Consider the following 13,891-nt stretch of genomic DNA (forward strand, 5'->3'; position numbering starts at 1 on the left):
GGCAGGCCGTCCTCCTTGAAGACAGGTGCTCTCGGGAGGCGCCCGGCCCAGCACTGCTGCCACTGGCACAAGGCAGGCCCCAGGGACCCGGACCACCCCTCACCCATGGTCGCTGCCCGCGCGAGCTGGAGCTGGGACCTGGCCAGTGCCTGCTCTACACATGCTCCATCTCCTGGTCCTGGTCGGGCCCATCCTCCTGGTCCCCGTCGTCCTCATCCCCGTCAGCGCCCACCCTGCCCAGTGGCGCCTCGCCGTCCCGGGCCAGCTCCTCCACGTGCGCCAGCATGTCGGCCATCAGCGCCTCCTCCAGCCGCTTTCGGACCTGCTGCACCAGTTCCTCCTGCCTCCTGCGGACACAGGAAGACCCGCTGGCCAGGGCACGTCCATTTCTGTGGAGACGGGGGCGCTGCGAGCGCCCCGTCCAGACAGACGCCCCCGCCCCCGGCCCCAGCACAGCCCCCAGGCCCTCCCCAAATCAGCACCACTGAGGGTGGCTGCCGGCCCGGGCCAAGGACCCCTGTCCCCTCCCTGCCGCCTCTAAGGTGCCCCCGTCAGCACGTGGACCTGACTCTGTGCCTGTCGCTCCCCTCCACCGGCCACGAGTCCCTCCTCCCAGCAGGACCACAGCCACTGCCACTGCTGGACCTCACACCTACGGTTCCCACCTCACTGACTTTCTATTTCTGCAAGTTGTGCTTTAAAGATCTGCCTGGACTTTTCAGACAGTCGTGTTCTTTTCCTGCCCTTTCCCTAGGGATGAGCCCTGTGCAGACACGTATGTGAATGTGCACATGTGTATGTGTGTGTATGTGTACATGCATGTGTGTACACATGTGTACATGCGTGTCTGTGTGTACGTGCAATGCACGCCTATGTACACACGTGTGTACCTGTGTGTGTGTGTACGTGTGTACATGTGTGTGGTCTCACTGCCGTGTCCTCGCCTCTCTCGGGGCACAGGGCTGCCCTCTCGCACCCACGTGGCTTTTACCTGCAGTCCCGAGACTGCCCCCCACAGCACTCCAGGTGCAGCTGCTCTGCCTTCCAGCCCCTCCTGTGGGCTCCTAAGCGCCCCCCCCGGCCTTCTCCCAACCTCAGCTGTGCACTGATGTTTCAAAGCTGAACATGACGCATGTTCTACCCTCAGCACCTCTAGATGTTTCCTGCCCAGGAGCCACTTCCAACCACCTTCCAGGAGGCCCTCCCAGACAGCTCTACCCGCACCTGGACACCACCCACGGGGTCCTGGCCAAGCACAGGCCCAGCATCCAGGGCCGGGACGCGCCCTGCTTCCCCTCAGCCCACCCTGCCCGGTCCTGCGTGTGCCAGTGCCCCCCGATCCAGGGCCTCACAGCCCACGTGCAGTCCCGCTCAGGGGAGCCATCGCAGGGCCAGGAGCCCTGTCCCCTCCCGCCCCCGCAGGCTGCCCCACCCCCCAGGCGCCTGCCTGTCTGAACCCAGCCCTCCCCCGGCCACTTCCGCATCACACCTGGACACTGTCGGGGTGCCCCCGGCCCCAGCACAGCCCCCAGGCCCTCCCCAAATCAGCACCACTGAGGGTGGCTGCCGGCCCGGGCCAAGGACCCCTGTCCCCTCCCTGCCGCCTCTAAGGTGCCCCCGTCAGCACGTGGACCTGACTCTGTGCCTGTCGCTCCCCTCCACCGGCCACGAGTCCCTCCTCCCAGCAGGACCACAGCCACTGCCACTGCTGGACCTCACACCTACGGTTCCCACCTCACTGACTTTCTATTTCTGCAAGTTGTGCTTTAAAGATCTGCCTGGACTTTTCAGACAGTCGTGTTCTTTTCCTGCCCTTTCCCTAGGGATGAGCCCTGTGCAGACACGTATGTGAATGTGCACATGTGTATGTGTGTGTATGTGTACATGCATGTGTGTACACATGTGTACATGCGTGTCTGTGTGTACGTGCAATGCACGCCTATGTACACACGTGTGTACCTGTGTGTGTGTGTACGTGTGTACATGTGTGTGGTCTCACTGCCGTGTCCTCGCCTCTCTCGGGGCACAGGGCTGCCCTCTCGCACCCACGTGGCTTTTACCTGCAGTCCCGAGACTGCCCCCCACAGCACTCCAGGTGCAGCTGCTCTGCCTTCCAGCCCCTCCTGTGGGCTCCTAAGCGCCCCCCCCGGCCTTCTCCCAACCTCAGCTGTGCACTGATGTTTCAAAGCTGAACATGACGCATGTTCTACCCTCAGCACCTCTAGATGTTTCCTGCCCAGGAGCCACTTCCAACCACCTTCCAGGAGGCCCTCCCAGACAGCTCTACCCGCACCTGGACACCACCCACGGGGTCCTGGCCAAGCACAGGCCCAGCATCCAGGGCCGGGACGCGCCCTGCTTCCCCTCAGCCCACCCTGCCCGGTCCTGCGTGTGCCAGTGCCCCCCGATCCAGGGCCTCACAGCCCACGTGCAGTCCCGCTCAGGGGAGCCATCGCAGGGCCAGGAGCCCTGTCCCCTCCCGCCCCCGCAGGCTGCCCCACCCCCCAGGCGCCTGCCTGTCTGAACCCAGCCCTCCCCCGGCCACTTCCGCATCACACCTGGACACTGTCGGGGTGGGGGTGGGGGGCTACCTGATGTCCTCGTCGGTCACCATGAAGGCCTTGCAGAGCGGCTGGGCCGTGTTGAGCCACACCCCGGGGTTCTTCTCCACGGCGGCTGAGAGCTGCCCGGTGATGGGCATGGTGCTGGTGTGCAGGGCACTGGCGATGGCCGAGAGCAGCGTCTCATCCGTGCAGCCGGGACCCACGCCTGCCGGGCAAGGGAGGGTGGTCGCTGCGGGCACCAGCCTTGCCCCCTCAGCCCCGATTTCACCCTGAACCTCCCTTTACAGCAGGCCCTGCCCAGTCCTGCGTGTGCCAGGGCCTCACAGCCCATGGGCAGCCCCACTCAGGGGAGCCGTCGCAGGGCCAGGAGCCCTGCCCCCCAGGCGTCTCCCCGTCTGAATTGAGCCCTCCCTGGCCATTTCCATGTCATACCCGGACGCTGGAAGGGGGCGGTCACTCCACGACATACAGGGAGACAACTACCCTCTCAGGGACAGCAGGGATGCTTTTATGGCGCGGCAGGGAAACCAGAGCCCCGAGTGTTTTCAGGACCCCGTGACCAGACGCGGCCCCAGCGTCAGGTGCAGCCCGGCTGGCCCCAGGCTGGGGGAGCACGGGCCTCACCCCTCCTCCACCTCCCCCTTGCCCCTGCAGGGGGTCACCTTGCAAGCCCTTGGGGAGGTCCATGGTCTTCACGAGCTCCTCCGCGATGTCAAAGGCGTTCAGGCCGCTCAGCTTCTTCTCCCAGAAGAGCTGCCGCCACACAGACAGACGTCAGGCCGACGGGATGGCCAGGCCACCTGCTCCCCCAGCAGGCGACCCTAGGCAGCCAGGATGGGGGTCTCAGTGTGACCTCTGACCCCCACACTTGCTGGGGCTGCTCGCGCCCCAGGATCCTCGCAGGGCAGAGAAACCCCAAGCCCTGTTTCCGGCAGGACGAAGACCCAGGACGTCAGATGCGCCATCGGACAGTCTGTGGCTCCCCTTCACCCTGGAGTTGGGGGTTGGGAGGTCCAACCTCCACCCCGGGCCAAGCCACGGGCCCAGGGCAACAGCCCCGGCTGACCCCTGCCACAGCCCGAACAAGCGCTGTCCGTGGGCACCGCCTGGTACAGACAGGGGACCCAGGAGCCCCCGGAAGGGCAACAAGCTCACACCCTCGACTGCACCTCCAGACTCTGCGGAGGGGGGCGACAGGCAGCCCCACAGGTTTCTGACCTGTTATCTAGAGGGCTCCAACCCAAATGGCACAGCACCCAGGGCGGCTGCCCATGGCGGGGCCCATGCCCTGCAGGGTCCCTGAGCGTCTCCCCCTCTGACGGCCACGGCCCCCTGCTCTGGCCTAGCACCTCCACACCCCGCTATCTACTGGGCGTTTGTAAAGATGCATGAAAACACAGCTAAGGCTCAGTTTTTGGAAAACAGATCACAAAACTGCATTTGTGGGATCTTATCAATCTGTTCAAGACAGCGGCCGGCCCGAGGAGGCCCCGCATACGCGTGTTGGGCGCTGGTGCCCGCAGGACCGTGCCCTGGGGTGACGGCTCCTGACCACGGCGCTGGGGCCCCGGGCCCGCCGTCTCAGCTCTAAAGAGAGGACCAAGCGCCAGAGCTCACCTGCCGGGGCTGCTCCACGGCCTTCTGGGGGTCGCTCTTCACCTTGTTGCTGGGGTGGTTGGTGATCTTGGTCACTGGCTGCTTGAAGATGGACGCCGTCTGCCTGACCGGGAGGGCCGTGTTCAGGTCGGGCTTGCCCTGCAGGGTCGGGCGGGGTCCTCAGCGGGCTTTCCCCGTCAGCGAGAAAGCCGTGCCCCGCAAGGGGCTTCGGGGGACAGGCCCCAGTCACCAACACACCCCGTGGCACCCACGGACCCGGAGGCAACGCCAAGCCCAGGCCCAGCCGCTTCGCTGCCCTCGGTGCGGCCGCAGGGGGGGCTCCGGACACACACCTGCTCTCTCTCACCCCACCACCACCCCTCTCACCTCCCGCGCCTCGTCCTCCGCAGAGAACGGGCCTTGGGGCGCCCTGGCCACCTCTGTTCTGCAGCCGGGGCAGGGAACAAGGTCCCCCGAACACGCGTCCATCAAAGACCCGCAGACACACTGGTCACCAGGCGCCCAAGCGTGGACCAGAGTTGAGCCACCTCCCAGGCCCCGTGCCCGAGCCTCTCCTGGGGACAGGTGATGAGCGGTTTCCTGTCTTCTTTCTGCTTCTCCACAGCTGCTGGGCTCCCCCCAGTGAGTAGCTAGGCCTCTAACTCCAGGACGGTGGGTGAGCCCTACCCAGCAGCGGTCGGCATGGGCTCACCTTGACCTGGCTCGGGGAGTCATAGCGCACCCGCTGCCGGCTCTTATTCATCTTGCCCATCAGCATCTTGCCCGTGCGGAAGTCGAAGGTGCTCAGGTCCATGGAGCCGCCCAGGTAGCGCGCCAGCTGGGGCTTGCTCCGGAACTTCTTCCCGCTCGGGCTGCAGACACAGCGCGGTTAGCGGCGGGGGGCGCCGGGCCAGGCCGCTCCACCCTCTCCCCAGCGCAGCAGATGCCGAGGCCGAGAGCAGGGATGGACGCCCTGGCCTTCGGAAGGATGGGGCCCAGCCCTGGGAGCCTGGCTGGAGTTTCTGGAACATTCCAGAAGCAGGATCTGGCCATGTTCTCGAGAAAAGACCCAAGGATAGCAGGTCCGTTACAGCATTATGAACCTGTCCTGGGGGGGCTGCGCTGTAAAACCTCAGTTTTGGGGCTCTTTGGGCACCAAAGAGCTGCCCAGGCGGGACCTGCTGGGAAAGCCTGAAACCTGGCTGTGAAGCTCTGCCATCCTGCTCACCCCACGGGCCGGCACAGGGGACTCACCTTCCTAGGAAAAGCTAACGCCAACCTCTAGCTGCAGTGCAGACTCAGAGCTCATGCTACAGGTGACCAGAATGGGACCCAGTGAGCATTAATAATGACACGTCCCTGGGCACGGGGACTCCTGCAGCCACTTTGGGAAACAGTCTGGTAGCTCCTCTAATGGTTAAAGAGCAATTCCACCCCTAAGTATCCAAGAGAAATCAAAACACATGTCGACATAGTAACTTACACCTAATTACTCACAGCAGCATGACTCACCGGGCAGAGTGAAAACAGCCCAGATGTCCCTCCACACATGGGAGCATCACTCAGCCATGAAAAGGAGAGAAGCCCTGACACTCGCTACAACGTGGACAGACCTTGAGACACGATGCTCAGTGAGAGAAGCCAGACACAGAAGGACACACAGTGTGTGATTCCACTGATGGGAAACGTCCAGAACAGGCAAATCCAGAGACAGAGAGTGGGTTCCTGGCTGTCAGGGACTGGGGCTTCTCTTTGGGGTTATGGAATGTTCTGGAATTAGTGGTGATGGTTGCACAGCCCTGAATGTACTAGAAACCAGTGAGCGGCACACATGATCCTCCAGCAGGCCTGGCACCCGTCTAGGACGTCCCTGTCACTCTCCATCTGAGGCTAACGAGGGCCTGCACTTTGCTGATCTCCCGAGAGCCTCTAGGCTGAGCCTGAATTCAAGCCAGCACACGCCCACCCCCTCCTGGGCACTGCGGACAAGTGGCAAAAGTGGGAAGAGTGGAACCCCTTCCAGCCCCACCAGGGCCTCACCTGGGTCAGGGCCAGCCCCACCATCTTGGGTTCTGAGACCCCCGTGGACTCTTCTAGAGGATCCATTTTTCCGTTATGCTCTGTGCTGGCTGACATGAACAGAGTCCACGTGCCTGGAGCAGCGGAAAGGACCCTGAGTCCCGACTCTGGCTCCAACTATGGCCACAAAGAGGGCCAGGACCCTGACAAGCACTCGCCAGCACTTCTTGGCCTCCAGTCACCCCACCTGCTGCTGTTCTGCTTTAAAAAAATGCATGAAGACAGGGAAACAGAAACGCAGAACTGTAGATTAGGGGCTGGGGAGCAGGGCTAAGGGCAGAGATAGTTAAAGGTCTAGGGCTCTTCTGGGAGGAGGAAAAGGCTCTAACTTTGACCGTGGTGGTGGGTCCAGCTACCTGTGAACTGTACGCTTTACACTGGTGAACAGTACGGCTTGTGACTCCTACCTCAATGAAGCTGTCACAAAAGTGAACGCAAGACAGAGTGGATGGGGGCTACGAGGAGCTGGGGAGCTAATGGACACAGGGCTCATTTTGGTGTGATGAGAACATTCCGGAACTAGAGAGTGGTGATGGGTGCATGAAAACTGCTGAACTGGACATTTTTAAAGACTGAATCGTATGGAATGTGAACTATATCTCAATTTTAAAAACAGGTTTTGTAGATCTGTATTGGGACAGAAAAATATCTGAGCTGTTTTATCCAATGAAAGAAAAAAACTTCTGTAGTAAAACCACAGGTGTAGAACAAAAATGAGCACTGTGGTCTTTCTAGGGGAAAAGGCCTACCCGGTGGAGTAGACAGGTAGCCGGTGGAGTAGACAGGTAGCCGGAAGCCTGGTGGCCCTCGGCTGAGTCGGTAGGACCCTGAAGCACTGGGGCCGTCATGGGGATGGAGCCAGCACCAAGCGCGGAGCCCAGGGCCTGGGCCGGATGCAGGGCTGTACGAGGGGTGATGAGTGGGTGTTGACCCCAGGCCTCCTTCTGGCCAAGCTGAGCCCGCTGCCCAAGGAAGGGGGTCAACCTGCCGAGCACTTCCTGCTTTCCTGAGTATCTGCACCTTTAAAATGACCTCTGGGGTCTCCCCTGGTGGCGCAGTGATTAAGAATTCGCCTGCCAAGGCAGGGGACACGGGCTCGAGCCCTGGTCCGGGAAGATCCCACATGCCGCGGAGCAACTAAGCCCATGCGCCACAACTACAGAGCCTGCGCTGTAGAGCCCACGAGCCACAACTACTGGGCCCGCGTGCCACAACTACTGAAGCCCACACACCTAGAGCACATGCTCCACAACAAGAGAAGCCAATGCAATGAGAAGCCCACACACAGCAACGAAGAGTAGTCCCGCTTGACGCAACTAAAGAAACCCCGCGTGCAGCAACGAAGACCCAATGCAGCCAAAAATAAATAAATAAAATAAATAAATAAATAAATTTATTTATTTAAAAAAAAAAGCTCTGTGACTTCCCTGGTGGTCTAGTGGTTTAAGCCTCCACGCTCCCAAGGCAGGAGGCGTGAGTTCTATCCCTTGTCAGGGAACTAGGATCCTGCATGCTGCAATGGTGCAGCCAAAAAAAAAAAAGCTCTGGAAAGTCCTCTCTATTCCACACACCCCAAAGAATGACGCTAAATTCCAAGTCCTCAACTTCTGGCCTGGATTGTAAATGTCAGGCAGGGAGATGATTTTTCCAAAGAAAATGCTCGGCTGTAACCAGATGCTCCACCCCCATCTCCCAGTCCTTAGGGCCAGGTCACCAAGCTGGAGGGGTGTGTGGGTGAGTCCTACAGAACGGTCCGTGAGATTGCTCCACCTCTCCTGCAAAGAACACACTGGCTCTCTCCCACTCTCCGGACTAGCAAATCAAGGTTCCACATCCCTAGGGGCAGGGCTAAGACCCAAGGACAGGTCTGTCCGACTCAACAGCACCGGAGATCTGCTTTCCCTCTGCATTAAGGAACCAGGAAGGGACTTCCCTGGTGGTCCAGCAGTTAAGACTCCGCGCTCCGGGCTTCCCTGGTGGCGCAGTGGTTGAGAGTCCGCCTGCCGATGCAGGGGACACGGGTTCGTGCGCCGGTCTGGGAAGGTCCCACATGCCGCGGAGCGGCTAGGCCCGTGAGCCATGGCCGCTGAGCCTGTGCGTCCGGAGCCTGTGCTCCGCAACGGGAGAGGCCACAACAGTGAGAGGCCCGCATACCGGAAAAAATAAAAATAAAAATAAAAAAATACTCCGCGCTCCCAATGCAGGGGGTCCAGGTTCAATCCCTGCTCAGGGAACTAGATACTTATCCCGCAACTAAAAGATCCCACATGCCACAACTACAGATCCCGCAAGCAGCAACGAAGATTCCATGTGCCGCAACTGAGACCTGGCGCAGCCAAATAAATAAAGATTAAAAAAAAAGAGAGAGAGAACCAGGGAAATCCATCTGTGCTCCCTGCCTAGTCACCTGGCTCGGCATCGGGTGGTGAGAAGGCCAAGGGCCCACGTTCCAAAAAAGATATCACATCCCCCCCAGACCTCCGACCTGCTGGGACAGGGTAGGTCATCCACACCAGAGACCTGGGAGTGGCACTGGACCCTGCACCCCGCATCTTGTCTCAGGCCCTCACTTCTCATTGGAGTCGTGGGAAAACTGAAATTCCATCTGTCCAGCCCCAGTCTGGAGCCGTTCCCTACCACCAGACCCCTATGCTCAGGGGCGGGGCCTTGGAGCGGGGTCCCACTTGATGAAAGCCCGGAGAGGTTCCCAGGCAGGTGGGGACAAGAGGTGAGGCGATGACGGGCTGCGGCCCTCTAGCCACGCTGGCCCCGGTTCAGCTCCTGAGCCTCCTCACAGGCTGCTGGCGCTGCCTGGACCCTCCTCCTGGCCCCACTGCCAGGGCTCCCCTCTGTGCTGCCTCTCCAGACAAGCCCTCACTGACCCGCCCCCAGCTCGATGAGGCACTCCCATCATCTGCCCCTCACAGACCCCCACATCTCTCTGCATATGTCATCACCTGTTAACTATGAAAGCAACGGGGTGATGGCTGGGGCACCAGCTGTCACCCAGGAGGGGAGGGCCCAGGTCTCACTCCCAGCTGAATGGCCAGGACACCCAGCATGTGCTGCAGAGGCATCTGTTAAATTAACAAAGGACTAGAGGAACAGAGATCTGCCTCAGTCTTCAGACCTAAAAGGAAGAAATGAGAACACAAGTGTGCTCAGAATTAAATGAGGGGAGGTGGTGAGAGGCCTCTTCACACACCCAGAAGCTTCTCTAAACAGCCAGCGAGGGAGTGACGTCACAGACAGCCGCAGTGAGGGGGAATACACACGTTTCCCTAAAAGATGATCGTAACCCCACTATTTCATGCTTGACATTACGAGAGGGGCAGCCAGTTACAGTACACACTGGAGGGCCACCAGCACTCTCTGGACGCTAGAACCTCAGCTTGTCTTGGATGAGCTGCCATCCTTACCCTGCTCACTTCCTTCACTCCTCCCAAAACGAGGACAGCAAAGGCCCAGGACCTGCTGCACACCCCCAACACCTGGCAGGCATTCAACACGTGGCAGGTGTCCCGCCTGCTTTTCTTTTGTCAGGGTCCTAAAGCATAAGGGGAGGGAGCCATCAAGCCTGGCTCAGAAACAAAAGCATCTTCCACCAATCAGGAGAAAAAAAAAAAAGGAAGGAAAAGGCAAACAGCAGGTGGTTGACGGTCTGGGGCTGGGCTTCCAGCCGCCTACTGATTCTGTTTCACTAGGGGTGGGGGTGGGGTCCCTGCCACCTCTCTCAGGCCAAGGGCAGCCCTCCCTCCAGTTTGGGTGAGGGAAGCTCACAAAGGCCGCGTCCCCGGTCTGGCGACTGGAGAGGCCACTACCCACGGTGCCCAAGGATGGGGGTGGGGCGGCTCTTAAAAGACACGCAGCTCCAGGACCAGGCCACCCTGTGAAGGGCCCAGAAACCTGCATCCCTAGGCAGCCCTCTCTGGTCCCCCAGAGCGAACCCTGCTCCCTGAAACCCGGGATCCCCACCTGACCCAGGCTGCGCGCGGCCCCAGGAGCGCCCCACGAGGACCAAAGGGACAGCCCAGCCCCCACCCCCGCCTCCCAGCGGCGTCTGGCCCGTGCCGGGGTGCCCCTTGCCCAGCCGGCCGCTTCGCCGCGGCCGCCGAACAAAGACCGCCGCCAGCCCGGGGCCGGTCCCAGGACTGCGGCTGCGGGGGGAGCGCAAGCACACTGAGCGAAAGCTTCGCGGGCACGCACGCGCACTGGGCTCGGACCCGCCGGGCACGCACGCGCACTGGGCCAAGCGCCCGCCGCGCGCCGGCACGCACGCACGCATGCACGCACAACGCACGCGCGGGGCCCAGGCCGCGGCCCGGGTCGGGGCGCCCAGGCCGCCGCAGAGGCCGCTGGGAGGCGCCCGTTGGGGCCCTGCCCGGCCGGCACGTTCATTCACCTATAGTAAAAGACATCCCTGTGGCCGGCCGACAGCCCCGACCTTCTGGGCACTTCTTCCCTCTCCCAGCCCTGCGGGAGCGCCGGGCACTCCCACCTCTTCCGCTCCATCGCGCCCGGCTCCTCGGCCCGCCGCCGCCGCTGCCGCCCGGACCCCCGCTCGCCGCCGCCGCCTCAGCTGCCTCCGCCGCTGCCGCCGCCACTTGCCGCGGCTGTTCCGGCCCGTGGGCCTCCGCCCTCCGCCCCAAGCCGGGCGCGCGCCGGCTTTGCCGCCCTTTCGGCCCCCTCCCCGCGCTCGCCAGCCCCCGCTCGGGGGGCCCGCTCCGCCCACCCGCCCGCGCGCGGGGCCCCGTGCTGCGCAGGCGCTGCACAGGTCCCGCCCCGCCCGTGGCCTCCGGCCCCGCCCCTCGGCGGCGGCGCCAATCAGCGCGCGGCCTGAAGGTGGGGCCTGCGGCGGCGCGCGGCTCGTCCGCTCCGCGCATGCGCCCTGGCCCGCCTGCAAGTGGCTAGTGTCCTCTGCTTGCCGCTGCGCTGTCCGCCTTGGTCTCTCTCCCGCGTCTCCTCCGAGGCCCCGTCTGTGTCCCAGGATGCCCGTCCAGTGCCGGACCGCCATCACGCCGCCTCCCTGGTCTCGTCACTGGCATCCGCGTTTAGGGTCATTGTCGGTGACCACCCACCTCCACACCCCAAGGCCCACCCGACGCTTTAATGACATATCAGAATCCGGGCCCCTCTTCCTGCCTCCTCCTTAGGCCAGCCGCTTTCTGTCTCCTGGGGCTCCAGGCCCTTACTTGGGAATCTCCCGCCCCACCTTGTGTCCCCTCTCCCTCCCCCAGGCCCTCTCCTGCCTGCCCTGCTCCCCCAGGGCAGAGCCTGGCCGGCCCAGGTCAGGTACTTAAGAAAAGACTGCTGAGTGAGTGGCCTTAGCTGTGGGCAGTGCCAGGTGCGGGCTGGGCCTCCCGACGGGCCTGTCCTGGCGTCGGGTCCCTGGGGGAGGGGGAGGCTGTGGGTGGGAAGGCCCTGGGCTCCCCCGAAGGCAACAGGCCTGGGCCGCGCACCTGGAGCTCCCTGCAGGTGTCTTCGCAGCCTTGGGCCCCCCCCAGGTCCCTGCTCTAGTTGGAGGCGGGGCTTGGGCAGGACACCGAAGACCATGGCCCGCAGGTGTCACTTGTTTATTTATATTAAGTACCCGGGTAAGTGCAATTTCTCAATTCCTTAACGTCCCTTTCCCTCCTGGGTTCCCCAAGGGGTAGCTGGGCTGCTCTCCCACAGACAAAGGGCATAGTGGCCGGGAGGCACCCTGATCGGCGAGCGGTCACCCCGTTACAAAGCTGGTTCGGGGCACTGTATGCCTGTGTGCAGGTCAGGGCCAAGCGCAGCGCTCCAGGACCTGGCCTTCCACAGAGGGCAGTGCTGGTCGCTGTTGTGTTTTCTCCCAGTGTGTGCGACTTCGTTTTAATTTAAAAATCAAAGTTGCAAAGACAGACGCGTGCATTTTAATCAGTGAAAGCACGTGAAGACTCTTAAAGGAAAAAATTGTCAGCCTTCCTGTGAGGAGACCCCAGCACCACCCCAGCCCTGCTTTTACTTCTCTTGGGTGCACACCCAGAGCTGGAATCACTGGATCACGTGGCGATCCTACATTTTTTTTGTTTTTGTTTTTGTTCATTTTTTGAGAAGGGCAAAACATTAATATATTTTTTGTAACTTTTATACAGTTTTCAAAGTGTGCTTTCCATTTACAGTTATTACCAAATATTGGCAATATTGCTCATGTCCTACAGTACATCCCTGAGCCAGTCTTACACCCAACAGTTTGTACCTCCCACCCCCGACCCCTATCTTGCCCCTCTCCCCCTCCACTGGTAACCACTAGTTTGTTCTCTATATCTGTGAGTCTGCTGCTTTTTTGTTGCTGTATTTTTTAGATTCTATAGATGACCAGGATCATACAGTATTTATCCTTGTCTGACTTATTTCACTTAGTGTAATACCTTCCAAATCCCTCCATGTTGATGCAAATGGAAAATTTTCCTTTTTTATAGGTAATATTCTATTATATATATGTACCACATCTTTATCCATTCATCTGTTCCTGGACACTTAGGTTGCTTCCGTGTCTTTGCTATTGTAAATAATGCTGCTCTGAACATTGGGGTGCATGTATCTTTTTGAATTAGTGTTTTTGTTTCTTTTGGATATATACCCAGGAGTGGAATTGCTGGGTCATATGGTACTTCTATTTTTAGTTTTTGCAGAAACGTCCTTATCATTCTCCACAGTGGCTGCACCAATTTACAGTCCCACCAACAGTGTAGGAGGGTTCCCTTTTCTCCACAACATTCTCACCAACATTTTTTATTTGTAGACTTTTAAATAATAGTCATTCTGACAGGTGTGAGGTGATACCTTATTGTGATTCTGATTGGCATTTTTCTGGCGATTAGTGATGCTGAGCATCTTTTCATATGCCTGTTGCCCTGTGTTTAATTTTTTGAGGAACTGCCAGACTGTTGTCCACTGTGGCTGCCCCATTTCCCATTCCCACTAGCAGCGAACAAAGGTTCTGATTTCTCCACATCCTCCATTGTTATTTCCTGGGTTTTGACAGTCGTATACCCATGGACGTGTGGTGTTGGATTTGACCTCATGGTTGGATGATGGAAATGCAATGCCTCCACCTCAAGAACCAGCCCCGCCGGTCTCACTTGCTACTCAGGGAATCTGAACCCCTCGGGCCCAGGCTGACCCCAGAGCATAGACAGTGGGTCTCTGGGGGTTACTTGGCCCGAGCCAAGGACTGTCCTCAAGGGACTGGTCCAGAGGCCTGACCGGGAGGGTGGCCGTGACCCAGGGTGCTGGCGGCAGACGCAGAGACGAGAGGCCAGGAGGCCTGGATGGGAGGGACGGGGGCTGCCCAGCTCCTCTCCCGTTGGGCTGGGCGCTGCTCCTTTGAAATAAACTCTGCCCAGGCCTGCTGGCCCAGTCCCCAAGCAGACACCTTCTCCTGCCCATCTCCACAAGGTGAAAGATACAAATTAAACCAGGAGGGGCCATGTGAGGACCTTGAAAAGACTTTCGGAGGCAGGGTCTCTCTGCCCTGCAACTGCTGGTATCGGGGCCAGCGCATTCTCTGTGGGGTCATCCTGGGCACTGCGGGGTGTGGAGCAGCATCCCTGGCCCTGCCCACTCATGCCAGGAGACCCCCCTGAGTCGTGACAACCACAGATGTCCCCAGCCAAGCATTCCTG

At 60.4% G+C, this 13,891-nt stretch overlaps 1 protein-coding gene across 2 annotated transcripts; it reads right to left on the reverse strand.

The window, feature by feature from the left end:
* Positions 1–149: 149 nt before the first annotated feature.
* On the reverse strand, positions 150–10,822 carry MBD3 (methyl-CpG binding domain protein 3). 2 transcript variants are annotated; one of them, XM_007460351.1, is made up of 6 exons: positions 10,642–10,822; positions 4,873–5,032; positions 4,182–4,319; positions 3,227–3,317; positions 2,592–2,769; positions 150–347 (listed from the first exon to the last, which is right to left on the reverse strand). In XM_007460351.1, the coding sequence occupies exons 1-6, from the start codon at positions 10,749–10,751 to the stop codon at positions 155–157; spliced, it is 870 nt and encodes a 289-aa protein (XP_007460413.1). In that variant the 5' UTR covers positions 10,752–10,822; the 3' UTR covers positions 150–154. The 2 variants fall into 2 exon arrangements, with proteins under 2 accessions (XP_007460413.1, XP_007460414.1); XM_007460352.1 differs by having other exon boundaries at positions 155–347; positions 10,738–10,781.
* Positions 10,823–13,891: the final 3,069 nt, after the last annotated feature.

Source organism: Lipotes vexillifer, unplaced genomic scaffold (genome assembly GCF_000442215.2).
Source record: "Lipotes vexillifer unplaced genomic scaffold, Lipotes_vexillifer_v1.1 scaffold225, whole genome shotgun sequence".
Taxonomy (NCBI): domain Eukaryota; kingdom Metazoa; phylum Chordata; class Mammalia; order Artiodactyla; family Lipotidae; genus Lipotes; species Lipotes vexillifer.

Excerpts from the sequence above, each read along its gene's own strand:
- MBD3 (XM_007460351.1), bottom strand. The coding sequence starts at position 10,751 with ATGGAGCGGAAGAGGTGGGAGTGCCCGGCGCTCCCGCAGGGCTGGGAG. Across the intron at positions 4,320-4,872 it reads ACTCCCCGAGCCAGGTCAAG|GGCAAGCCCGACCTGAACAC; the intron begins GTGAGCCCATGC and ends CCGACCCTGCAG. Across the intron at positions 2,770-3,226 it reads CCTCCCCAAGGGCTTGCAAG|GCGTGGGTCCCGGCTGCACG; the intron begins GTGACCCCCTGC and ends CTTGCCCGGCAG.